We start from the raw sequence: 27542 nt of genomic DNA, 5'->3' as shown, positions 1-27542 counted from the left end.
CCTTAGCGATCTTTTTATTAATATACTCAAGGTGAATTAACCCTTAAGCCCTAAAATAATAACAAAAAATATATTATTTATTTTATAATTCTGGTACCTGAAATAAAGACAAATAGAAAACTGTTAAAACATTAAAAAGTTGCAAATTTTCATTAAAAGTATTTACATTTCTAATGTGAAATTTATAGGTACAATTTAAAATTTTTAAATTATATTAATATCCTGAAGTAGAAAATAATAAATACAATTAAATATCCAGAACCTATTCATAAATGAAAATTCAATTATTAATTAGTATTCTGAATTTAGATATTTATTTATGAATGGCTGAGGGATCTTGTGGTTCCATTTATATTTTCTCCCTTTAATCCTGGTCCCTGGAGAGTGTGTAACTGTGTGAAAACTTCAGTGGCCACTCCTCATTGCTAGGATCATTTCAGCAAAGCACATGATTCTTCTGTCACCAGCAAAAGAGCAGAGGAGGAGCCCAGTTTTGTTGATCAATCACTAAAAATGAAGTATTTTTACAAATATCTTCTTTAAGTTAGAGCAGAAAACATTACATGTATCTTTCTGAAGTTTTGTTCAAAGAGAAAAGAATAATTCCTTGGTTAACTTTTCTCATTTTACTTAAAGAAGTGTCTAACCTGTACTTGGGAGGGGGCAGGTAGAAACCAAGGCCGCCATGTTGGATGTGAAGGAGCATGCTGTGCCGGGTCCCACACAGTTTACGTTCTTTCTCCCACACCTGAAAGACGTCTAATAGGTAGGCCTTGTTCTCACCCAGTACTCCGAGACAACCCTAATGGAGGTACTAGTTTGGGAACTGAAGTGATTAATGGTTATTAACATACCCAGGGGTCGGGGCTCATGAGGCTGTTGGGTTACCATACCTTTTGTGGTTTCACATGGTTGGGAATTAAAAACACTCATACACTAATCGCACCGCACCATACTCATTTCCTCAGTCCAAACACTCCTAAGTGGCGCATTCTGAAAGCCTGCTGTGTGGCCTCAGGGAGCAAGCACAACCCTGGCCACTGGTGGACTGGGCACCTGGGCGCAGAGACAGCACAATGAGGTGAGGATGTACTGGGGCTTTTCCGGCAGGTTCCAGATGGTCCTGGGCCTCTCCACGCAGCTGTGGGAAATAGCAGGTCTAACAAGGAAGCCTAGGCCTCCTGTGGGGAGGGTGGAGGAGCTGTGGAGGAGACTGCTTCTGAGGGCTGTGTCATCTCCTGAGCAGCGCTTTGGTGTGAACTGCTGGAAACAGGTGGACTTGTGGTCCCAGGTACAGTATGGCAAGGAAGGATGGAGGACAGACCTGGCCGAGGGGCTGGGCCTGCGGAGTGCGTGGGATGCTTCTGGTGGGTCAGCAGACGTGGAAGATGCTGTAGGCAGAAACAAAACAGGTTTGGAGACGGGCGTCCTGTGGCCAGGTTGAGTGCAGGGTCACTGGGAAGTCACTCCACACTCCTTCCTCAGGACACTGCCAGTGCAGAGCAGCTGCAGGCCCAGGCAAAGGCATGACCAGCCTGCGGCAGGAAGCAAGCCGGGAGCAGGGCACGTGCTGACGGAGTCATTTCAGGATCTGCTTTCCAGGTTTTCTTCTTAACCATTACTTCCTGCCACAGTGGACACAGTCCTGCAGACACTGGCCTTGCTTCCCTGTGACTACTTGGGCTGAGTGGAGACCGATGGGCTTGAGGGAAAGCACAGTCAGATGCTCGTTCTGAACTCTGCCCTCCCGGGGCCACGGGGCACTGTAGTGAGCTCGTGCCCTGCACAGTCTGCCATGTGCGACGAGGACTCATGTGCCACAGGCTTCGGTGACTTTTCCAGGCAGCAAGGAGGAATATGCTCCGTGTGCCGATCCTCCCCGAGCAGTGGCTTCTGGCCCATGTGCCTCTGTCCTAATAGAAATCAGGCCTGGAGCTCAGCACGCAGGGCGGCGGGCCCCGACGGTGGGGCTCTTTGGTCAGATTCACATACATCACTTGTAGGACAGCAGAGAGCTGGCACAGGAGAGGCCTAGGGCAGCAGGGACAGAGACAGGGCTGGTGCGTCCAGAAGAGTTTTAGGAGAAATGGTTTGGGAACACTTGCCCAGTCCCTGGTGGACAGGGCACGGAAGGTCCCGTGTCACCGCTTTGTGTGTGTCCTGCTGGAGCTTTTGCTCAGGCCTCCCTTTGGGGTGGGGATCTTGCTTCCAGACTTGGCTCCTGAGCTGCCTGACTTGGTCCCTGCGAGGCCTTTTCCTGTGGCATAGACACACACGACACGGGACTACATTAGGATGGTGACTCATGCCCATGGTGGCAGTGTGAATGGCGGGAGGAACCCACCCTGAGCAGCTGGGCCCGAGAGGCCTGGGACCATGTCTCCCAGCCTGGAGGTGTCAGCACAGTGGACAGAGGTGGAGTTATGGTGTCTCCTGAAGACAAGAGAGGTGAGCTGTCAGGCTGAGCACCTCACCCTAATCAGGGCGTTACCCACGCAGGGGATACCCGGGTGGTAACTGTAGGCTGGAGGAGGTGGGTCACTGGGGGTGGATTCTGTCCCTCATGAACTGAGCTTAGTCTGTCTCCCCAGCTGCCATGTCCTGGGTTGCCTTCCTCCACCACAGGATGGCTGCTTGCCTCAGGCCCAGAGCAGTGGAGTCGGCCATCTCTGGACTGAGACCTCAAACTGTGAGCCCCAAATAAACTTTTCCTTCTCTAAAATTGTCCCTGTCAGATTTTTTTGGTCACAGAAGCAAAAAAGCTGACCACAACAAGTGCAGCGTGAGGAGCTGTGCAAGGCCACAGGTGCAGGTGCTCAGGTGGCAGCAGGACAGGACAGTCTCAGGGGTGCAGACACATCCGGGGTGGGAACAAGAATAGGGCCAGTTACCTGACCGTCATTCTAAGAACCCAGTCCTCAGCACGCAGCAGGGTGGCTGTGCACCGAGGCCAGCCTCCTGGCTGAGGGCCTGGGCCCTGTCCACCTATCTGTAAGAACTGGAGGGGGATGACCTCTGCACGAGCGCCTCAGCATGGAGCCAGCACAGACCTGCTGCCGCAGATACCACCCCCTCCCTACACAGCACGCCTGAGGTAAGCGTGCAGAAGTCTCCAGCATGGGCGGGTGGCTCTGCAGGTGCAGTGCTGAGGAGCAGCATGGCACCCAGGAGTGCTTGGCCTTGTGGATCAGTTCTCTGGGACCTGGGAGAAGCAGCCACAGTGGACGGAGAGGGGCTGTGGCATGATTGACTTGCTCCTCATTAGGGAACCGGAACACAGCCAGGGACACTGATCAAGACGGCCCCAAGGCCCGCATGGGCGTGAACCTCACCTGGGAGCGCAGCCTGGGCCTTGTGCAGGATGTGTGTCTTGCGGAGGTTCCTCGTGCAGCCGGCAGGGCCCATCAGGTGCACCTTCCATGCCTGCAGCGACAGGAGGCAGTGACAGGCCCCACCTGACCACCAGGACGACTCACTGCTCCGTCGACACGGAGCTCCAGAGCTGCAGAGGCCCTGTGCCCTGCTTGTGCCCAGTCCCTGGCCACCAGGATGACTCACTGCCCCAACAACACTGAGCTCCAGAGCTGCAGAGGCCCTGTGCCCAGCCCCTGTGTGCTACCACAGGGGGAGGCCCTCGTGAGAGTGAGAGTGTGCACAGGGTGGAGAGGAGCGCTTGGTCTGGGGTAAGAGGTAGGCTGCCTCACCAACTGGACCAAGTCTTCTTCACCAATAAACCCAGGGCCAGTGTTATAGACCCCGCCCAGGGGCCCCAACAGATGAAAGCAATGACCCCAAACCCCCAAACCACGTGATGCTGGAATCCCAACCAGGTGAGACTCTTCAAGTAAACTGTGGATAAAGGTGAGGGCACGAAGTCATGGGAAGAGGCAGGTGAGTGGCACCCTGCTCCGACAGGGTCACCCTGGACACCTCAGCTGTGGCCAGCACCAGCACCGCAGGCAGCGGCTAAGGGTGTGCTCACCTCCATGGTGCTCACTCCCCCGGGGAACGCCCCTCACCTCTTCTCCAGGTGTGAAATTCTCATGGCACAAGGGACACCGGTTGGCCAGCTTCTCTGATTTGGCAGCTGAAATGATTGAAATGGAAAAGACTGGGCGACTTGTGGCAGTTGGAGCAGGGCGCAGGGACTGCCTGCTTGCCTGGCAGACACTAACCACACACAGGTCCCTGCGCAGGGGACACGTGGTGACCAAGGGCAGTCACGGTTGCAGACACCCTGCTGCAGCTGCCCTGCCCAGGGGACACGCGGTGGCCGGGGACACTCACGATTGCACTCCTTCGCCTTTATGTGCCTGGGCAGCTCTTCTTTCCGCACGGCCTCGCTGCAGCGGTGGCATTTGCCAAACCCGTCTTTCTGGTCACATTCTGTCAGCAGGTGCTCTGTCAGGCTGGAGATCTCCACCACCTGGACTCCGAGACACAGGGTGCTGCTAGATGCTGGTCTGTCCTGCCAGGGCCACCTGCAGAGCTGGGGCCCGTAACGCAGGACAGCTTCTCTGTCATTCCCACATGAAGGCAAGCCAGAGAACCTCTGTGGTGTGTGACTCTAGTCATCTGTCACACTTGTCATGTCACCTTGGTACCACTCAAGGTTGTGCCAAGAGGCAGGCACGGGGGCTGCAGTTGAGTATGACCAGCTCCTGGGGCAGAGCAGCCCGCGGCTGAATGTGTGCCCTGGGCTCGAGGCCTGGCTCCCCAGCGTTGCTTTCTCTTTTTTTTGTGGTCCTGAGGGTGGACCTGGGGTGCTCTGTGTGACCAGCGTCCACCAGGGGCAGCTGTATTCCCAGCTCCTCTGAGACACGGTCTCACTCAGTTGTCTGGGCTGACCTTGAACTTGTGATTCTCCCGCCTCAGCCTTCTGTTCCTGGGTAGTCCCAGTAGTTGGGGTTGCAGGCGTGTGCCACCATAACGGGCAAAGATATTTTTGGGGGAGTGTACTAGAAATTGAACCCAGAACTTGAAGCAAGCCAAGCAGTGCTCTGCCACTGACCTGTGCCCCAGCCCGTCTCCAGCATTTCTAAGGATGTGCCCAGAAGCTGGGTCCTCTCACCCCTGACACCTTTGGCAGGAATGACTTGTGTGCCCTCTAGAACTTAGTGCTAAGGCTCCACTCACTGGGGGGAGGGGGTCAGTCTGTGCTCCCAGGGGAGGGGCAACAGCTCTGAGGGCAACTCTGCCCATGAACCCCTTCCTGTGGGCCTGAGTCTCAGAGCAAAGGACAGATATCCACTGTCCACTTGGTTCTCTAAGAAAGAAGGCCTGTCACTGTAAAACCTAACTGCAGTAGATGTGCCTAGCCACACCCTCGGCCCTTTTTATATTTTATTTAGAGACAAGGTCTCACTGAGTTGCTAAGAGCCTTGCTAAGTTGCTGAGGCTGGCTTTGAACTCTCAATCCTCCTGCCTCAGCCTTGCAAGCTGCTGAGATTATAGGTGTGTACCACTGTGCCCGGCTCTGCTGTGTTTCTCAATTGTAAATGACACGTTGGACCCCAGCCTAAACTTATAATGAGTCGCTGTCTTCATGGTTTTCAGGGTTGGCTGATGATACTGACCGTTTCTATACTAATTGTTCACAGACAACAAGGCTCCACTGTGTTGTCCACTGCTGTCTTGGCATGACCCCTGCCCTGTGTGTGCCTTGTCCAGTCACATGCCACTGCCACCAAGACCTCCAGGCCACCCTGAGGCAGAGAGGCCCAAGCTACAAATGGCTCTTCCAGTAAAACCCCAAACAGAATTCCACCCACTAGGGGCCCCTGGAGGCTCCGTGGAGGACCTGCTGCCATGCCCTTGCCGACGCCCTGCCAGCTTGAAGGCGCCAGAGCAGCCATCACCCAAGTTCCCTGATGGCAAGTCAGAGTGACCTCTTCAGAAGGGGACTGAGTGCAGCAATGTGGTGGGCAGGCAGGGAGGGGACCACCACTGCAGCCACTCCCTGGACAGAGCCTCCGATAGGCCAGCAGCGCGTGACCAAGCACAGGACAGCACCCCGCCTGGAGGGCAGTGATCATGAGTGTCTCATGTGGAGGCAGCAGCTCCCCTCCTAGAAGTCATCACCTCCAGCAACACCATGTAGACCCCAGGCAGCGGCAATTCGGCCACCACCAGCCTGGGACCCTCTCTGGGGGAGCGCCACTCCTTTCTGTTTCAAAAATAGTTACTTTACTCTCAGGGGAAAAAAAAAGGAGAGCCGCTGTGGAACAGAAGACGTTGGAAACTTAGAGCAGGGTTCCTTAAAGAGGACAGAGGATGAGCCACAGACTGGTGAGGGGAGCCCTGCAGGCAGATGGCGGAGACCGGGAGCAGGTGCTCGGTTCCTCCACACAGCAAGGCTCAGGCTCACACGTGTGGACGGCCACAAGCCAGGAACAGACTGGCTGCTCAGGACAGGAGACCACAGGCCCTTCACAGAAGAGGACGCTGAGGGCCAAGGACCCAGTGGCACTGCGCTTCACACCGCAGGGCACGGGCACTGGCACTGGAGGCCTCCAGGTGCGCATGCAGGTGCCCCCTCCCAGGTGGCCTCTGTCTCTGGGGGCCACCAGCTGGCATGGCCACTCTGCAATACTGCGTGGCCCTGCTTGGCAGCCAAGCGCCCATGGCCCAACAATCCCCGCAAGGCACGTGTGCACTCAGATGCCACAGCAGAGGCTTCACAGGAGCTCCGGCTGCCTGCAGCTGGGCCACAGCTGGGTGCTCAACACCTGCCACGCACTCGAGCCTGGGCGCAGCAGAGCGGGCGTCCATCCACCTGGCACGCAGGGCAGCACGCTGCAGGGTCCCACTCACACAAAGCCCCCAAGCCACCACCAGTGGCAGGGTGGGGACCCGAGGGGCCCCCTCTCTGCAGGCCAGGGCTGCACAGGCCGCCACTGCTCTTCTCAGGACTCCCCCTGAAACTACCAAGACCCGGGACAACTCCATGATGTGGCCTCTCAAAACCTGGCATGCACGTCAGCGCAGGGCCGCCGGGGCCAGCGCCTCACCTGTCTGCAGTGGTCGCATCTGGTCAGCATGAGGCAGTGCTTCCAGTAGTGGAGGTCCAGGCCCTCTTCTGTGAAGGACTCGCTCCTCTCCCCACAGAAAATGCAGAGGCTGAGTGAACAGAAGCAGGTGGAGGCCAGGCCCTCGCCCGGGAGAAGCTCCGGACCCCTCCACCCGACGGCCTGGGCTTCCTCAGGCAGTCCTTCCACCCCTGACCTGCCACGGTCAGGGGTGAGCTCAGGCCCCTCAGTCGGAGGAGTGCTGGGGTCACTGACACACAGGAAGGGACTTCCCTATGTCTCCTGCACATCGGTCCTGGTCACTGAGTGGTGAAGAGCACTTCACAGCCACAGGACTTCTGACAAACAGGGTGACTTCTGTGGGCCAAGAAGGGACGGTGGTCTTGCTGGGCTCAGCTGAAGCTCATCAGCTTAGGGCAATTTTCCAGGCTTTAAAAATCATGGGAGAGAGCCCATAATCGACTGGCCCAAGTGAGCCAGGGAGGAGGTGTCTGTACTCAGTGCTCCTGGTGGGTCCCTGTGGCCCCACAGGCAGGCCAGGGCAGTACTCACTTGTCCAGGTAGTGGTTATCTGGAATTTCCGGATCCTCAGGTGGGACTGCTTTCCTTCCTTGAAGGTTAAGAGAGAACGTGAGCCAGTTCTGTGGAGAAGTACCTGAAGCTCAGGGACAGTCCCCGGGAAATGACTTTCTAAAAAGGCAGAGCTGCTCCACACACAGCCGAGGGTGTGCGACATGCTGCCGGCCCTCCCTGGCACTGCTGCGGGCCCTCGGGGTCTCTAGGTGGCCTCTGGGTTGCAAATACCTACCCTGATTCTTGGGCCTCACGGTATCGATGTCCTTCTCCTAGGACACAAAACAGAAGCATCAGGGACAAGTGCTGAGGTCACTGTGGGCCACAGTCCACCTGGGCTGGTGCCCACAAAGGGACACAGACACGGCCCTGTGCTGGCTCTGGCCCTGAACAGCCCCCCCCGTGAGTCGACCACATCTGTCTCCTCACTTGTAAACACAGGTGTGAGTCCACATGCCTGGGGGCAACCCGAGGAGCGGCCACACACGTCCAGCACAGTGGCAAAGGAAGCTCCTCCTGCCCCCTTCGCCCAGCTCAGCAAGTGCTCTGTGGCCCCCGCTCCTCTGCAGGGTGTTTCCCTTCCCCACTGGTGACCATGCCTTCTCCCCTTTCACAACTGTGCCAGACCCACCCTCTTTGCAGCGCCCGGTGCTCAGGGCGGCAGGCGGCTGCAGGCAAGCACCCTGCACACACTGGTGACTAGCTTTCACCCACAGGCGACCTCCCGACTCGCTGACGTTCTCTTTCTACGGGAAACTTTCCTTCAACTTCAGGAACTGAATCACAACTAATTTCAATTCCAGAAGCAGGGCAGCCTGGAAGGAGCACGTTTGTATCTGACCAAACCGAATCCAGGCCTCCCACTCAGGACGCCGTTCGACTGGATGGTGACCCCAAACCTTGCTCAGCAATCTTCAGATTCGGGTGCATGTTTTCATTCTGCCTCTGGAGGAGGCAGGGAGCTCTCTCGCCTCCCATTTTCCTCACCTGTCTCTTCCCTCCATAATCCTGGCAGCAGAGCAGAATATTCAACCAAATACTCCACGTCTTATTCCATCTACTACCCAGCAGACTTTTAAAAAAAATCAATCCCCAAACCAATTCAGGAACATGAGAGAACAGCGACTGTCACCTGCATGACTAACTCCCACGCCAGCCAAGCCCCGCGCTGCCCCCATCACCTGCACAACCCACGGTCAGTCAAGCACCCGTTGGTACCCAGGGAATTCCAACTGAAAAAATCTGGCAGACGGGCCAGCTGCCCACCTGGACGTGGGCCTGCGTCTCCTGCAGCGCGGCCAACTGCCCCTGCAGAACTTTGATCTCTTCCTTCTTCTGTTTTTCTGCTTCTTCTGTGGCTGCTTTTTTCTGTGCCTGGTTAAAAAAAAAAAATTTTTTTTTTCTCCTTTAGAGTAGCTTTTTGGGGCAGTCTCAGACATTGGCAGACAGAAGCACACGAGGTACGTTTTACACACCACAGCAGTCACTGACACTAACATGACCACAGTTAAAGTCTCAGGTCCATTGAGTACCCGGCTACTGACAAACTGCCAATGACCACTCTTCATGTGAGCTTCCCGTGCAGGAGTAGAGGGGTCAGGCCCCAAGTTGGGGAACACAGCCTTCGCCAGGCCCCTGTGCGTCCTGCACACAGGGCTCCTTATGTGGGTTATTTACTCATGTTCTAAGCAACTTTATTTTTAAAAATACATTCTTTTTTTAAAAACATTTGTTTTTTAGTTGTATGTGGACACGATACCTTTATTCTATTTTTGTGTGGTGCTGAGGATGGAACCCAGGGCCTCACATGCACTAGGTGAGCGCTCTGCCACTGAGCCACACCCAGCCCCTCTAAGCAACTCGAGACCTGCTGCGACCACCCAGGAGGGCCGGCTCACCTTCACTTCAGCATCCGTGGGCCTGCCGTCTATTTTAGCAAATCCCTCAAAAATAGTTTTATAGAGGATGTTCCTGCGCGTGCTGCTGTCATCCGGAGGAAGGTACTCCAGAGTGAGAGCCTGGTGCTGCCTGTACATGTCCAGAATGATTCTGACCGCTGTTTCTCGGACCTCATACACTCTGTGCTCCAGGGCGCTCACTGCAAACTGGAAACAAAGTCGGAAGGCTTCTCGTTACTGGTTCTCACAAAGTTGATTTGTTCCAGCATAAAAAACAATACAGGTTTGTTATAAAAATGTGAAAAATTTTTATTTTTGTTTTTTATTGTTGTTATAACAGTTTGAAAAATAAAGAAAAAACAGACACAACCCCAAATATCAAGATGCAGAGACCCCTCCTGATAGTTGATCTTGCAGATACAGTTGAACCCATGATTGATCCGTATGCTTTTCCCAATTGAATGAGTTAACGGGCATCTTTAGGTTATATCCTTCCATAAACAACTCCTTCTGCTTCTTCTTTTTTTTTTTTTTTTGATGGCACCCAGGGCCCTCTATCATTGAGCTATGTCCCCAGCCCTTCTGTTTTGAGACAGGACCTTGCTGAGTTGCCCAGGCTGGCCTTGAACTTGCCATCCTCCTGCCTGCCTCCGCCTCCCACGTAGCTGGGACTACACATGGAGACCTCTGTGCCCAGCACCATAGCCTCATAGTAAGTATTATAAAATATTCCAAATATGTGTAAGAGGAAAGAAAACCTCATGGCTTCCCCATCTGAATTTAACAAATGCTTTAATTCCGCTGCCTATTTTGGACCTTTCTGTTTTTAAGAAGTGCAATGCTGTGGCTGCTGTGCAGTCCCTCTGGGTGTCTCCCAGACCCACGGGCTTCTCCTTGGAGGCCCTGCTCTCCTGAACTCGTGTGTGTGCTGCCCAGGCGCACAGGCTGAATGTGACCTGTGTCCCTGGGTCTTTTGCTGTAATGTCATAAACAGCACACGTGGGTGAGGTTGTGGGTCAGCAGTAGAACACTTGCCTGGCATGTGTGAGGCACTGGGTTTGATTCTCAGCATCACAAATAAATAAATAAATAATAAGGTCCATCAACAACGAAGAATAAATACATAAACAAACAGCACACATGCTGATTCCAAACCCCTCCTTTTTCCCACTTGACACCATTTGCCAGGTCTGTGCACGCCCCCTCAGCTGTTTCTTCTACTCCTTCCGACCCCTCTGTCCTCTGGTGGGGCACCAGTGACATTCCGATGCCTCTTTGATACCTCTGTGGTGGGGCACCAGTGACACTGCGACGCCTCTGTGGTGTGTCAGTGAACACACTAGACCACCCTTCCCCTGTCCCAGGCAGTGGTCCCTGGTGCCTGGGCCTCTGGTCACTGGGCTTCCTCACTTCCACGGGCTCGGCTTAAGGCACACACTGCTGAGCTCCACCCCAGATCTCGTCATCACTGTCACCCCACTCAAGAAGGACTGGTCTAAGGGCACTGAGCTCTGGTCACCACCTGCTGCCTGCCCAGCTTCTCTTCCGCCCCCTCCACCCATCAGAGCCTCAGTCCAGCCTGTCCACCTGCTGCTGTGCTCGCCGTCCTCCCGTCCTCGGCCCTGACTGCAGCTGGCAGCATACAGTCCCCTGTGCAGACACTCCTGCATTCACAGACATCCACGCAGCCCAGTCCTCCTTCCTTTGCAATACCAGGTGGTGCCGACTGTGACAGCAGGTGCCACGATCACACTGCTGGTTCAGACTTGAGGCCACACGTCAGGGGTGCCCCAGGTGCTGTGCTGTCCACAGGACCACGGCAGTTCCCCCGACAGGCTACTCAGACTTCCACGTGATCGTTTCAGGCTCGCTCTGAACCTCCCTGAGCTCCAAGGGGCAAGGTGTGGTCTGCTCCTGAGGTTGGCCCCTCTGTGCACAGCCTGATGCCTGTCCACCCCCAGGCTCCACCCTGTCGCTGGCCCACTTCATCTCCTATTTAACCTCTCCTCTCGGTTTCCCCCACCTGGACCACGGCACAACACCAGGCCAGCTGGCTTTGCCCTGTGCCCAGCTTCACCACGCTCTTCTCCGGGGTTGGCCATCTCAGTGGAAACTCTCCACAGATGCGCTCCGGTCACTTTCTTCTACTTGGTGGCAATGGAGGTGGCATCATTCTTGAAGGACACTGAGTCCTTGAGTGACTGTATGGAGCAGAGCTCCTCTGTCCTTGCAAACTGCATCAGCTTGCTCTGGGCTGTTGGACTGTGGGCGTCTGCGCTGCGCAGAGCTCCCTCCAGCCAGGCTGAAGCCGACCTGCAGTAGGGTGCTGCTGTGGGAGGAGAGGGGGGCGACACACCTTGCAGGGCAAAATGGTTGCTTACTGACTGCGACTCAAGGCAGATGCAGGCCTGCTGAGCTGGCAGCACGGGGAGAAAAGGATGGGAGTAATTAGAGCACTGGTGTGTGTGGGCTACTACCAGCGGCCTCTGACAAGGCAAGAGAAAGAGCTGAGCTCAGCACAGGACGGCCAGCTTGAGCAAAAAGGGCCCACGGGAGGCCTGGGCTGCTGGAGTGTGTCGTCCTCTGCAGCGTTCACAGGAGGTCTCAGTGTGGAAAGGAGCGCACAGGCCCGGGTAGAGGCAAAGACCAGTGTCCATCGACCTTTCAGACTGCTTCCCACCATGAACCAGCATCGCCCACACCACACACCAGGAATGGGGGGATCAGTGCATGCAGACGGACTGCCCTCATGCGCTGGCATGAAGTCAGGCTCGCACTCGCTCGTCGAACACTGATGGGACTCTCCACGCTCAAGGTCACAGTGGCTAGCACACGGCATGAGGTGGCTCACCTTCATCACACTGTCCACCGTGAAGCCCGTGCTCCCGGTGCCCAGGTCCCTCAGCAGCCGGGCCAGGAGGTCCATCTGACTCATGGCCAGATGAGCCGAACAGTTGACTTTTAAAGGCTGCACCAAGTAGGATGGGATGATCTGGAGAGGCTTCACCTCCTTAAACAAGGCCATTTCCTGTGGAGAGCAACAGGAAAGCACGAGGGATGATTCAGCACCACCTGGCGAGACTTCCCACTAAACTTGGAAGGAACAGAGAGGACAAGAGGTTGCAGAATCGTCATGGGCGTGCAAGCTCACACTTGTGTGAGAGGCGTAACAGGGAAGAACACACCGCCCAGAGGCTGGTGAGCGCCTGTAGGAATAGCCCAGAGCGTGAAGGTTTCGGTTCTTGGTGCTCCTCAACCAAGAAAAGGTTCTCTGATTTCTAAAATCCTAAAAACAATTACAGTCTTGTAGCTGAGGCCATTATTTTAGTATTTCATGTCAACCAAGAGAGTAACAATGTACAATTCTCTTGTTAATATGATTAAAATGAAAAAACGAGCAGGATTACATATTTATTAAGTGTCTAAGCAAACAGGTTTTTCTATGGCCAGAATGTCTGTGATTTAATTAGCCAGCAACAGAGGAATGGGTAATGAAGTGCTGAAGCAGGTGAGCTGGGAGAGCAGATCTGTTTTGTTAAGTCTCAGGTCCTGTCACCTAGAATCCCCTCTCCTCTTGGCAGCACGATTCCTGTGCACTTGGGCCCCGGATGGCTGCACAAGTAGGAAAAATAGAAGAATAAGTGCTTTCTTCCCCAAGTGTGGACAGCAAACTCCTCAAACAGCACATAGATGCCACAGAGGTGAGGAGGTCCCCAGTTGCAGGGGCCTGTGGATGGGCAGTTGCACCCAACACCCACGGCAGGGCGTCCTGGCAGGCTCGGCAGCCACACCTGCAATCCCAGAGACTCAGGAGGCTGAGGAAGCCTGGGGTTGGGCAACAGACTGCCTCAAAGTAAAAACGTATGAATAAAAAAGGCTGAGGGCTGGGGACAGAGCTCAGCTGGTAGAGTGCTCGGCTCGCATGCACAAGGCCCCGGGTTCAGTCCCAGCACCACACACATAGAGGACCACCTCAAGTGGAAGGATTCCAGCACCACTCGCCTGCTCACGTCAACACAGCTTACAACAACTGAATGAGGGACAGCGCAGCAGCACACTGGCCTGTCCCAGCTGTGCGGAGGTGGGGGCAGGAGGATTTGAGCCTGGGCTGCACAGCCAGACCCTGTCTCTTAAGGAAAACAAAACAAAACAAACAAAAAAAATGCAAAAGCAAAAAACAAACAAAAAAACCCCAAAACAAACAAACAAAAAAACTCACAACAAGTGGAAAAAAAACCTGAAGCAATAAGATGTTCTCATTTTGACCTTTTTTTTTTTTTTTTAAAATATTATTATTAGTTGTTCAAAACATTACAAAGCTCTTGACTTGACCTATTTTTTTGAAAGATGAAAACCTCTCCAAATTCTGAGCTGTGTTAATAAGGCGGGCCTTTTGCCACTGTCATATGACTCATTTTTACTTTCTAATCAATAATATGGTACTTATTTTTCCTCATTTTCTCTGAAAATCTGAACTTCTTAAATGAAGCTAGTTGTGGCGCTCTTCAGGTTTTAAAGAAAGGGAGAAAGTGCTGGACTCCTTCCACCGAGAGGCAGCGCCTCAGTCTTCCTCAGGACCTGGCCCAGAGGAGGGACGTTTGACGCGGTGGGGTGTTCATGACCACGATGTCAGGTTTTATGGTAAAGTTCAGACCTGAATAAAATTTGAAGCCATGATGCGCAGGCGGGTGGAGGAATCTCCGGTCCTGGCAAGCAAGGCAGGAATGGTCCTCTCCACACAGTGGGTGGTCTCAAGCTTGCTCAGCTGATGTTTGGGAATATACTGTGTAATCATCATTTTCAGTAATTTCAAAGAAGCCTGAAAGACCTAGGAAATGGGATAAAAACAGGTGAGCTCTTCTAACTGGATTTTCCAAGAGAAAACACACACTTCACTATTAGTACTAGATTTACATCGGTCATGCCGAGACCCACGCGCTGTCTGAAGTGCTGAAAACGGAAACCAACAACTGCTCTCTGAAGACCCCACCCTGCTCCCGTCTCACTGTGCCAGGGAGCGCTGGCCAACATCCTGGCCCAGAGGGCCAGCTCCTCTACAGCTGCAGCCAGGGTGACACTGTGGCACTTGTTCTTCAGGCCACGTGGAGTTGGGAAAACACAATTCCAGGCTCCTCAGGTCTCGTGTTTGCTGGCAGTGGCAATCAGGCCTCTGCACACACTGCTGGGGACTGTGGCAGAGCTGGCACTGCACCAGGCAGAGGGGTGAGGAAGCAGAGGCAGTGGTCTCAGACCTCACCTGCCCTGCATCTTCCCAGATAGCCTTCACTCCAGTCACCTACGACAAAGGACAGGCTGCCCCTCAGCTGCTCTGCTCCACTGTGGAGTGGCATGTCACCTGTGGCCAGCAGCCTGAGGGGACTCACCGAGGTCACAATGTCCTTCATGGCTCTTCTGACAAGAAAGACAGATGCTCTCAGCATGCTCTTCACGTCTTCCTTCGGGGTTCCAACAGGCACCTCCATCAGCCTCCTGCACAGACCAAGCAGCGCATCCTCTCGGCAGGACCAGGTCTTGGAATAGGCACCGGCAACCTGCCAGGCACAGAGCCTGCTTGGTCCTGCTTCAGGGGGCAGGTTCCATCTACCCACCTGCCCTCCAGGTCTCCACAACGCAGCAGCACGTGTCTGCTTTTAATACTCTGGACCTCTTCTAGTGGCGGGTCCCTGGTAGAGTGTGTGTGTTTAGGGAACAGCTCCTTGGATGGGAAGGCTGTGCTAACACACCAACTCCACCAAGAGGGCCCTCTGGAGCGGGCCGGGGACAGGCAAGGAGAGGCTCTAGGCTCTTCCCTGCCATCACTGTCACTGCAATTAGCTGCTGCTCCTAGGAGGGATGCACCCTGCAAGCTCTGAGAACACCAGGAGGAAACACACCTTCGGTGAACATGCTTTCATAACACCCGAACCCAGCCGCGCTCCGCAGCCCTTGAGAGTGAGTGAAGGGCAGGCTTCCTGGCGGCAGCAGCAGCACCACCAATGACCCCCCCCTCCTCCGTGAGTGTGCCTGTGCACACACACGTGTGTGGCGGTTTCTCCTTTTTACCAGGGTTTCTCCTAACACGTCCACCGCGGAGCTGGCTTCCCTCAGGGCCTTTTCGCTCAGGGGCTCGGGCTCCCCCGCCACACCTCCTCTTCGCACAGTGCCCAGGTCGGCCTCACCTACGTCGGGTTCTGTGAACACTTCTGCTTGCTGTTTGCGGGGGGCGGGGAGGGGCCACTCGTCGTAGGGTAGGGTGTCCACCTGCAGGAGAGAGGACAGCACCCCAAGTGACACTCCCCATGGCCTCCTGCTCTCCTGGGAGAGCGAGTGTCAGAAAGGTATTCTTTTGCTCACTATCAGAATCATCAGATCGGAGCAGCAGTAAACAGGAAGTAACTGGCACAGTTCAAAGAGGTCTTCTAGTCCTTTCTAAATTTACCATAAAATAGCAATGCAGACTTGGCCTCAGTTACTACTGACCAGTAGCAATTTCAGTTCAACAGAGATTACGAAAGCCAAGAAAGGTACTGCATTTTTTTTCCTGACAAGACCACTGGTCTTTTTTTAGTTTACTGCTGAAAAGTCAGCTCCAGCCTGCCTATTAACCCGCTCACCATCCAGCGGCCTTGGATTGATCCAGACAGCCAAGGTCAGAGACTCTACACAGGCCTGCTCTGCTTGCCTAGGACCCCGGCTAGGCAGCTGCCTATCTCACTCACCCATTGCTCCAGCAAATATTCATGAGGCACCTAATTTGTACCAGGCACTCATCTTGGAACACACAGTAACGAACAAGATGGACCTTCTGCCCTGCTTGCAGTCCCATAAGGAGACAGGCCCATGACCAAATGAGAAAGAACGTAGCAGAGTTTTGGGTAACGAAGGGAGACGAGTAGAGGGAGAAAGAGGTGTGTGTGCTGACACTGCAGTGGGTGGGGCTGCCGGTCCACTCCTGGCGCTCACCAAGATGGTGAGTGAGAGTGCGCCAGTGGGCGAGTTTCTCATGCCCTCAAATCTAGTCATGAGACACTGAGGCAATAGAACCGGGAAGAGCACTGTGTATATTAAACTGAAGTAGTCAGCAGAACATAAGGTCAAGCCCCAGGGACGTGGCGCGTGGCCTCTGCAGCAGGCACTCTCTGGGGCAGAGGCGGTGTCTTCCTTTCTGTCCCCTCACAGTGCCGGGAGGCCCTGATGGCCCACTCCACACACCCCTAGTCTGGCCTTGGCTGCTGCTTCAAGGCTGGTGTGGGAGACTGTGGATGATCTAACCAGGTAGACACAAGGGTGCTGCTAGAATAGGACACTCCCTCCCCCTCAGGTGGCACAGGGCACCTGGTGACCGCAGCCCTGGGGTGATGTGGGAAACAGACTCGACATAGTTCAGCAATGAATCAAACCGACCGAGGCCCACAGGATCTCCTAAGCCGCTAGCTACGCCCAGTAAGAATCAGGTATCTGGTCACTCACAGCACAGGAAGTTCTATCAGGCATGGTGGCCAGGCACGAGCTTTATCACATGCTAGGTGGCTTGCTGGTGTGCTAGGCATTTTTTGGAATTTTTTTTTACTCTTTGGTCGATGCTTTAAGAAAGTGTTTTTGTCTTTATACAGAAAGCAGAGGCTCAGAGGCGGAAGGGCGTGTGAGAACACAGGTAAGGGACAGGACAGGAGGGGGCTGCAGGCTGACTGCAGACGGTGCCTCCCAAGGGTGTGGCTCCTCGGCTCCTGCTACTGTGGCGCTCTGGCCTTAGCCCTTGTGTCCGTGGCAGAACTTTGGGAGGGGCTTGGCCATGTGCGGCGTGCCTGCCTCTCCTGCACTGGACCACGCCTGACACAGCGTGGTGGTTAGTAAAACACCTGTGGCATAAACAGTACCAAAGTAAACAGAGCTACCCACGTTGCTCCTTGGAGGCGGGCCCCCGGCAGGCAGCAGCTGTTCTACTGCAGTGTGCCGCGGAGGAGGAGCCAGGGGGCTCGAGGAAGGCTTCTCCTGAAGAAGTGGGTGGGCAAGCTGGCTTTCGGGGGCCACCTCTTCTGGCTGTGGCAGTGAGGGGGCTGGCTTTCGGTGGTGAGGACTGCTGAAATGATCCAGGGGCTGGAGGGGCAAGTCCAGGGGCCTCCGCATCTGGGGGAAAGGAAGGGACATTGCATCTCAAATGCCATGGAGCTACCATCTTGTCCCCAGGTGAGTGACTGGAGGAAGGCTGTGCTGGGAGAGGGTCCTCAGCATGGCACATCTCAAAGGAAAGCTTCCTACTCGGGCCCAAGTCGCGCGGCTTCCCTGCCGTGCTCTCCTCAGGTGCTGGACACAGAGCCACCGTGTACACCCAAGTCCCGCTGTGAACGGGTTTGTTCACTTGTGGAGAAGCCGACCATGGCAGGAGGCACTGGTTGAGCCTGAGCAGGCCTGTGCTCAGAACCAGGCACTACTATTCCCTGAGGGTCAGGGGACCCTGCACAACCGTAAAGGGCATAACCAACCTGCAGTCACCTCACCTGGGCATGGTGCCCAGGGCCACAGACTGGGCATCTCACTGTGCTCTCCACTTCACCCTGCTGGGACGTGGAGGCAATGCTGGCCAGCATCAGTCTGAGGTCAGCGGCCAGAAGGGAGGGCCCAGGTGAGACCCAGGCAGCCTGTGCTCTCCACTGTCCTGTGGCTCTCAGGGCCTGTTTCCTCACCTGCTGTACGGGGGCCTACCTGCCTGTCTGAGCTGTGCCAGAGGCAGGGCACCACCCTGCCACAGGTGCACTCGGAACCTTCTCCTTCTCTCGGGCGGGGCAGGTGGGAAAGCCACCACGCCTTGCACGTGAGCAGAGGGGGCTGGGTGAGGGGCTTGCTGGAGAGGGCAGTGCCCATCCCTCCACCCCCCGCTGGCTCCCGCCTCCTCTGGGTGACTCCTGCCCAGTCGGTGCCCCGCCCTGCTGACCTCCAGCTCGCCGTGCAGGAGGCCGTGCAGCTCCAGCTGCTCGTACACCTGTGCGCGGTAGCAGGCCATCTGCTGCTTCTTCTCCTTGGCTAGGTCATAGTCCTCCTTCTCCACCGCACAGCGCTTCTCCACCTCGTATCGCCCCAGACGCTCGCCCACCTGCAGCACAGGGTGTCTGCTGCTTCAAACCACGTCTGCAAAGACCACAGCTGGAGGGGAGCTCAGGAGGCAGAGACTGAGTGTGAGGTGGGCGGGGAGGGGTCAGCACAGAAATGGGAAAGGCCACACTCTCCGTAACAACAGCGCTGCGTACTGCTGTCCTGGTGCCTGATAAAGCCCGAAATCCACCCGAGCTTCTGAGCATGTCCTCTACCACTTCTGGCAGTAGCAAGGGTCCCGCTCAGCACAGTGGCGGCCACGTGTATCTTCAAAGTGCTCATCCCTCCTTACCTCTCCCTGGAGAAGACCTTAGACCCCATGCCAACCCACAGCTGGCAGAAACCCGCTGCTCTATTATAACTAAGAGGCCATCCACAGGCAGAGGAGTGGGCTCACAGAGGCAGTACCTTCTGCAGGTCAGCGATAGCCTGCTTCAGTTTCTTGGCGTGATCATAACGCTCCCTTTGGACAGCTTCCCGCTTCCTTTCATCCAACTTGCGAATGATCTGTGCGACCTCAGGGTCTTGGTACATGTCAAAAGCCAAGTCGTCGAGTGGAGAGATATAGTCAGACCTCCTAGGGGAGAAATGCATGTGTCAGGGCTTGTTCCTCTCCAGGGGATGCTGCTGTGGCCGGCGAGCCTTGGTGCTCCATGATGAGCAGTCTTGGAGAAAGTGCCAGCCACCCCTGCATCTGGCACTTCCTATGTCAGGGAGCCAGGGCTCCGAGAAGTCATCAGGGGCCTCTCTGACACCCAGCCCTCCTCCACCTGATCCCCTCAGGCTGCAGCCCTTGGAGACGGGAGGGCTCTGGGGAAGGGGGCCGCTGCCTGGGCACAGAGCTGGCCAGCGGCAAACGGCTCCCGAGCACTTGCACAGACAGCCTACTCCATGTTTTGTGCAATGGTTCAAATGTTAACAACATCCTGTTAGCAGACTCCACTGACGCTCAGGTGAAGTGAAATCACACCCCAAAATTACGGACAGATTTGAAACTTCTATTAAAATTTAAAATGTTTCATCTCTTCTTTACTGGTAAGCTGCTGTCAGAGAAGAGGAACCAGTGCTGTTTTGAATTCCTTTTCTCTTTAGACTGGGGCATCTTTGGGACAGGGCCCTATGCTCTCATAAACACTGTGTAAACACTGTGTGCCCAAAGATGCAGCTGGGAAAGAGAAGGTGACGGACGCAGCAGGTGGGCAGCTGCGGGAGGCTCTTCAGCTCCCCGACTCTTGACCCACCAGGGTCTTCCCACTGTGAGGGGAAAAAAAGAGGGACAGCAAAAGTAAAGCGTACTCAACTGTCACTGTGAAGAGTGACCCAACAGGGAGGGGGCGCTGTAAAGCCGCTCTGCCAAGCTGCCCTGGTGTGAATTTAATTTTAAAGAAGCCAAAAAATAAATTCTTGAGTGATTGATAATTTGGCCCAAATAGTGTCTTTGAATTTGCCTGTGCCAGTGAAATGTCAAAGGACAGAGGACGAGCTCAACAACAATGCACTGTAGGGGCCTCAGCCTGTCTTGGACGCCCACAGCCCAAAGAACTAAAGAACCCGATGGCCTTGCTCTTGCTGTGCATGGACACAACCCAGTCAGGGGCTCATCCAGCTCCAGACTGCATTTAGACACCTCTGAATGCAGAATCCATTAGCAAGGAGACACTGGTGACTCTGAGGAAGGTCATGCTAGCTAGCATCCTGCCAGGGCCAAGAGGTGGGGAAGGCACTTACCCAGCGTAAGTCCCCTCTAGGGCTGGATCCTCCGGGTTGTGCCCAAGATAATGATCAATCAACTTCTCTCTAGAGGTCTTCAGGAGCAAAATGTCTGCTTAGGATTTCGGCACACAGGCACAACATGAAATCCTAACTTCATGATAATCTGATAGGAAGGTCAGCAAGATGTGGCGATCCTATTCTTTTGGAGAGACAGCTAAAATTCTTAAGTAAAAGGTTATTAGACTATGGATGCTGAAATTATCTGACAACGATTCGCTATATTTATAAATACTTTGAAAATGATACTTTCTGCAATGAAAATAAATGATCCCATTAGAAATACATATTCTTTCTTAGGAATTAAATGGCTCAAACTTACAATATTGCTTTCATCACCAAAATCTGCAGGGTCTCCAATGATATTTACTGCAACCAAAGCAACCTAAGGAGAAGTTAAGTAAACAGAAATAAGCATAAAATAAGTTTAAGAGGCCTTCAGCCCTTTATAACAAATTCTGACTTACACTGTTATCAAATGGGGAGATGACACATACCAAAGTGTGTAAACCATGAAGTGTTACGCTAACATACAGGACATCGTGTTTTTGTTGTTGTTCATACAAAGGATTGAACCCAGGGGTCCTTAACCACTGAGCCACTTCTTTAGCCTCTTTTATTTTTTATTTTGAGACAGAATTGTTAAATTGTTTAGGGTCTTGCTAAATTGCTGAGGCTCGCTTTGAATTAGCAATCCATCCTCTTGCCTCAGCATGATTGTCGCTGGGGTTACAGGCCCAGCTCAACATCATCGATTTTCAAGTAAATTACATAAATTAGTATTCAAATGCTTACCCAAGTGCCTATTTCAACTGTTTAAAGCATGTTAAAACAATAGTAGCTAAACACTCCTGAAGTCATCACAGCCTATAATAAACTCAAGGTTGAGGTCAGGGGTCATAACCATATGATAAATTTAAGACCATGAAAGGAAAACAGAGATTAATGTGGCTGAGGTTATCGGGTCACTGATCCTCCACCGCAGGGGAGGAGTCACTTTCGCATCACCATCCTCATCGCTGAGAACCACTTTGGCCTCAGTGCCTAATCAGGGTGTTACCTATGAACACAGCAGGTGACATGGAGCAAGCAAAGAAAGGCAGGCATGGCTCTCGAAGTGTCCTGCCAAGTCATGCTGCCACAGTAGCCTAGTAAGCACTTCCAACTTGCTCACTTGGTATAAGGTGTGATTTCTTGGAATGCTTGTATTTCTTTTTTTTATTTTAATTTTTTTCAAGTAGATGGACAATGCCTTCATTTATTTTTATGTGGTGCTGAGGCTCAAACTCAGGGCCTCACACATGCTAGGCAAGTGCTGTACCACTGAGCTACAGACCCAGCCCAAGAATGTTTGTATTCTTGGAGGGGCAGGGAATGTTGTAATTATTTGTCAATAAGACTGCTTTGGACACAATTGATTTCTAATTCATTTATCAAAAGAAAGAGTGGGTGGGAGAGGATTAAGAGTCAGCTGCTGGAGCCAAGAGCCCCCAGGCAGGCCCCCAGTGTCTACCAGGGGTTTGTCTCCTGTCAGCTGCAAGGGTTCATCTAGAACAGTGCTGTCCACAGGGGTGCAGTGCCGGCTGCACAGCCATTGTTTTCTAGCAGACACACTGAAGGAATGGAAAAGAAAGAGGTGGGAGTGATTTTTGTCAAAATATTAACCCACTACATGCAACTGACACAAAAGCTTCCACGGACACTCTTACATTCCTTTCCAGCTGAATCTAGAGCACTACGGTCATACATTAAAGGTCTTCCTTAGAAGAGAGGCCTGAACATGCAAGTGAGGACACCTGGGCAGGCGCAGAGGCGGGCGCAGAGCTGCAGGTGCAGACGCGCTGTGCTCACCTGGTTATAGGTGTTGTACTTGTTGATATGGTTCTGGTGGAATATCAGCTTGAGAAACTGCCCCACGGCGTCCACATACACTGACTTGAGCTCGCGGGCTTTGCAGCCAGTCTTCTGGTTATCACAGAGGGAGACGTAGCTGAAAGGCAACACAGTGGAGAAGGCGTCCACTCAACAACAACCCACCCCTGGCTCCTGCTGGACTCAGCAAGCTTAATAAAAGCTGAGCTTGGGATGGCAGCCTGGGAAAAAGCCCCAGATTCCAGTTAGTGTTTCTGAAAAGCTCTCTACCTGCAAAGCACAACTGGCTGTGGGCATCAGGAGACATGATCACCCGGCGGTTCAGCCCACCCAATCCCTGGCAGGTGTTGGCAATGCCACATTGGACCCAATGTAAGGGGTAATTCACTGATTCTTAAGAGCTCTTAGGTAGACTTGGTCAGGCTAAAAGTCACCATTAAAATTTTGCATTTCATTCTTACCCAAGTCTGCGAAATCGCTCTGCTTGGTAGGGTACAAAATACTCAGGCAAGCTTTCGCTAATATAGAACTCGATTTTGCTTGAGATCATGTACTGGTGTGCAAGCAGCTGCAGCTTTCTTATTCGACACCTCTCTACCATCTGAAGAACAATTTCTTGTGGGAATTGGCAGAATCTGAAAGCAAAGACATCTTTGTTTTTCTGAGCCATGACTGCAGAGTCCCCAGATGCTGTGCTGCCAGCCTCAGCAGGTGAACCCATGGCGCTGTGGGGGCCAAGCCACAGGGCGCAAGAGGAGAGGCTGTGACACTCTGCCCTTCTTGGAGCTTTTTGGGGCAGAGCCAAAGGATGGCCCTGGGTGGTCCACCTGCCAGTTACCCAGCACAAACCCGACTCCTGGCAGCTGTAACCACAGCTCAAGTGGACCTGAGGTTCACTACGGGACAGATGAACCCATCTCAAGGGGCTGAGTAGTGGGCAAGGTAGAGCCCAAGATTTTCCCACAGGAGCCAAGTACTTGATAAACCCCCTGGTGACGGCCTGTGCAGGCATGGAACCTTCAGAAGGGACTTGGAGGGCACACTGGAGTCCAGCCTCTGCTTCCCTGGCCTCCGGGAGCTGGACAGGCTCCTCCAGCCTGGGCTTTTCCCTGCCCCATCACAGGCCCCGAGCAGTAGGCTGAGTGGCCACAGACCAAAACCTCTGTGAGCTAGAATAAACCTTTTGTCAACTTGTTCACGGGATCTGAGGACCTGCCACAAGTGCACCATGCTCTCGGAGAAGCCAGGCTGGGTGCTTCTAATTTTGCTCAGAAGTACACAAGACACTAGGCAGCGAGAAGGGATTAGAGAACCGTGTCAGCCAGCACCGACTTTCAGGTACTGCACGGCCAGGATGGCGGCAGAAGGACCTGCATTAGCTAACGAGCTTGTGGTAACAGGACCGTGGAGGTCCCCAGGCCCATGAGTTGAGGGATGGGGTGGTTGGGAGTGTGTCCAGTGCCCTGCGGGTGTGCTTCTGGATGTGTGGCAGCCCCGCACCTCACCCAGGAAACACACACGGCAGGCTCTGCTGCCTAGCGCAGCAGCTTCCTGCCAGGTGCCCTCAGGCCCACTGGCCCATAGCAGCAGAGCCTGTTCTCCTGACCAGCACTCACATCACACACACAGTCCAGAAAGTCCCAGCTCAAGAGCATATCCAATGACTCGGTGTCCCTCTCCAGGGGTTTCCCATTCTTTCCAAATGTCATGCTGCCTGAAGCCACCACCACTTTCTCAAACCCTTCCCCTGTGCCACTGCCCACAGGTCACCCGATGAAGGCCACCATGGACTTCTTAAAGCCAAGTGCCATGTCTCCTCCTCGGCTGTGACCTTGCTCTGCTACACAGTTGCCCACATTGCTCAAACCCTCTACTTGGCTCCAGTGTCCTTGATGCTACCCCTTTCTAGTCCTCCTACCTCCTTAGCTCCCTCCCCTGGTCCTCAGCCATGAGTTTGAAAGGTCCTGTTCACGAGGGAGCCTTGCCCGGACACCACCCTGAGTGACCCACACCCAGTGGGAGAGCCACAGCTCCACACAGACATCTAAAGGCCTGGAGTGTGATGTGGAAAACAAATGCTGACCCCACCTCCCCACCCACCCCAGGGTCCAGGCCTCATCCACGAGCTTCTACCAGGTGTCCTCTGTGACACTGCTGGAGAGCCCAGGCCGGCAAGGAGCTGTGGTACGTTTCCTGCTCCCTGGAGACCGCAGTGGGGCATCCCTCCACCTGCCATTAGCTGCCCCTGAACACACTTTCTGTAGTGGTGGTGACAGAGTGTCTGGTCCTGTCTTCAGGACTCCTGGCTGGAAGATATTTTCTTTTGCCTTCTTGCCATGTGCTTGACTTTGGGGCAGTCTGTGTGGTGACCAGGAGTACACACATTATTTCCTTTGGAACATGTCTCCTTTCTTCTGAAAGTACATTACTAACATGCCCCAAAAGAAATACCAAGCCACCAGGCATGGTGAGGCACAACTGTCATTCCAGAGGCTCGGGAGGCCGAGACAGGAGGATTGCAAGTTCAAGGCCAGCCGGGTAACTTGGCAAGACCCTCAGCAACTTAGCAAGACCCTGTCTCAAAAATAAAAAAGGACTGGGGATATAGCTCAGTGGTAGAGCACCCCTGGGTTCAATCCCCAGTAACAACAACAAAAACAATAGCAAAATAAAAAACACTACTACGTCAGTATACAAAGGCATCATAGGCATCATATTAGTGTTATTGTTATAAATATTACCAACAGGGTAACTATTTATTTGAAAACCTTAAAGTACGTAAAATCACTGAACAGGGCTGGGGCTGTGGTTCAGAGGTAGAACACTCTCCTGGCAAGCGCGAGGCACTGGGTTCGATCCTCAGCACCACATAAAAATAAAATACATTGTATCCACCTACAACTAAAATAGATAGATAGATAGATAAACACACACTGAACAAAAGTAGTCAGCGACAGGACCTCTCTGGAAGGGTAAGGGAGGTTCCCTCGCACTCTCCATCAGGGAACCCTGGGAAGTGGAGGTGAGGCTACTGGCGGGTGCTTCTCCTGCCCTCCTGCCTTGGGCTTCACAATATATTTCTGCCCTCAGTGCCATCAGCAATTGGGTGCTTTTGCATCCCTACCTGCTTTGCTCTATTTAATTTCAACTCCCTCAGGACTTGGGCAGGGAAAGTGAGCCTGTTTTTTGGGTACCCTAAGAAATCAAAGAGGAAAATAAAATTTAATTTTAAATGTGATTTACATTCAGTTTTCAGCAGGACACAACAATATGATTGAATCGCAAATGCCCTACATATTTACAGGTTTTTCAGTTAGATTCTTGTGGATTGAAACAGAGACAAGGACCCTGGAGGTATTGAGCATTAAGCAGGTCCATGGAGCCTGCTCAGCACAGCTAGGTGGTGTGCTGGTGAAAAACACAGGCCTCTTGAACCAAGCAGATGCTTCAAAACAATGTAAGACACACACTCAAATAATAAACATTCTTATAAACATGTACAAATGTTCAAGAGAAATTTGAAAGAGACCCTGGCTGAAACCTGTTGTCACATAAAAGCAATTAGAGGCAAAAATCTTTCCCTGTAGGTGCCTAACCACAAGACCAAAAAAGTGTGCAAACACAGCCTTTGCTCAGAAAAGGGATGAGAATGCATCACCCAGCATGTGGTAGGAGAGGGTCAGTGGTGACGCAGCTCTGCTTTCTCTTCTGTAGTTGTTCACTTCCTGAGTGTGGGCTAATGGTAGAAGGGAAAGGGCCAGCATATCTTTTTTTTTCCCCCTTTGGTGCTGAGGACTAAAATTAGGGGTGCTCTACCACTGAGTTATGAGCATGCAGCCCTTTTTTTGATTTAATTTTAAGACAAGGTCTATCCAAGTTACCAAGGCTGGCCTTGAAAGTGCACTCCTCCCGTCTCCCAGGTTGCTGGGATTACAGGTGTGTGGGATCACACTCAGCCAGGCCAGCAAATAAACGTAAACAAAAAGGAAAGGAATCCCATCACAGAACTAGTCACGTCACACTGCTGCACACTGTGACCACTCTGTGGTTCGTGATGTCTAAGTTACTGAAAGGGATCCATCTGCAGATCAGGAACTGGTGCATCCCCCAGCCCAGCCTCACCCAGCCTCACCTTGGAGACCTCCACCCACTGACAGTTGGTGCGTGGATCATCAGTTCTCGGGCACTGAAGCCATCCTCGTGTCCAGAAGAGCTGACCACGACGAATCCGATCTTGTGGGGCATTCTGCAGGCTTGGGCTGTTTAGAAGAGGGAGACTTTTTTAAGGAATCCACTAACACAACACCTGAGGTATCAGTTCACACTTGGCTGATGTATGCAAGAATTAACAAAGCATTTAGATTTCTCCATCATGTTGGAAGAGTCCAGTTTTTCTGTGTAACACTTTTCTTTGGGGGTGGTGCTGGGAACTGAACCCAGAGCCTTAACATGCCAGGTAAGAGCTCTACTATCCCAGCCTTATCAAACACTTTTTATAAATACTTCTGATTTTACTTAAAGTACCACTTAAGATTTTCCCCCAAATTTGAATTTATTTATTCAAGTTTGACCTGTATTGTGAACTGAATTGTGTCCTCCAAAGACATGTTCAAGTCCTACCTTTGCTACCTGTAAATCTGACCGAATTTCAAAACAGGGTCTCTGTAGATGTAACCTAGTTAAAATGAAGTCCCAAGGGTACACCCAATCCAATGTAACTGGTCTTTTTAAGAAGGGAGAAGGGGCTGACGGTGTAAAACAATGTAGAGCTCTTGCCCAGCACATGCAGCGCCATGGGTTTGACTACAGCACTACAAGACAGCAAACCAGCAAAACACACACACACACACACACACAGTGAGGATATCAGGCAATACCACGGGGGCAGGCGCGTGGCAGGGTCTACAGCACAGAGTGCCAGGGACTGCTGGAAACCATCAGAAGCTGGAAAAACAGGAAGGATCCTCCAGAGCCTTCAGAGGATGTGGCCCTGAGGGCACTCCAATTTAGACTAAAGCTCCAGAATAAATTTCTATTGTTTAAGCCATTCAGTTTGTGAAACTTTCTCACAGTAAAAACAAGTTATTTGCTAGGGTACAAACACATTTTTTTTTTTGGAGGGAGAGGGTTAGGAAACCAATAGAACCATGTTAACTAGTTCTCAGTAACAAGCGGGGAAAGGCAACCTATTCACTAGCATAATAATTGCTGTGTAAAAAAACGTACAACCAGGAGGAAAGCAGGAGTCTCAGATGCAAGGAGTAAAAGACGCACAGCTGGCTGGCTCATAGGGCATCTAGAACACCAGCCA

At 53.0% G+C, this 27542-nt stretch overlaps 1 protein-coding gene across 2 annotated transcripts; it reads right to left on the bottom strand.

The window, feature by feature from the left end:
• On the bottom strand, positions 1-27542 carry Cep104 (centrosomal protein 104). Of its 2 annotated transcripts, XM_048783750.1 has the most exons (22): positions 26364-27542; positions 22693-22866; positions 22211-22349; positions 20682-20744; positions 20318-20394; positions 18998-19166; positions 18432-18590; positions 17399-17626; positions 15563-15760; positions 14884-15051; positions 14154-14327; positions 12351-12527; positions 9500-9706; positions 8868-8975; positions 7837-7873; positions 7581-7638; positions 7011-7119; positions 4288-4426; positions 4020-4087; positions 3333-3423; positions 2345-2433; positions 1-2257 (listed from the first exon to the last, which is right to left on the bottom strand). In XM_048783750.1, exons 1-22 carry the CDS (start codon positions 26474-26476, stop codon positions 2177-2179), a joined length of 2826 nt encoding a protein of 941 aa, XP_048639707.1. In that variant the 5' UTR covers positions 26477-27542; the 3' UTR covers positions 1-2176. The 2 variants fall into 2 exon arrangements, with proteins under 2 accessions (XP_048639707.1, XP_015356964.1); XM_015501478.2 differs by lacking the exon at positions 2345-2433 and having other exon boundaries at positions 26364-27058.

This window comes from Marmota marmota, unplaced genomic scaffold (assembly GCF_001458135.2).
Source record: "Marmota marmota marmota unplaced genomic scaffold, marMar, whole genome shotgun sequence".
Classification (NCBI taxonomy): Eukaryota; Metazoa; Chordata; class Mammalia; order Rodentia; family Sciuridae; genus Marmota; species Marmota marmota.
This window is presented reverse-complemented; position numbering and strand designations above follow the sequence as displayed.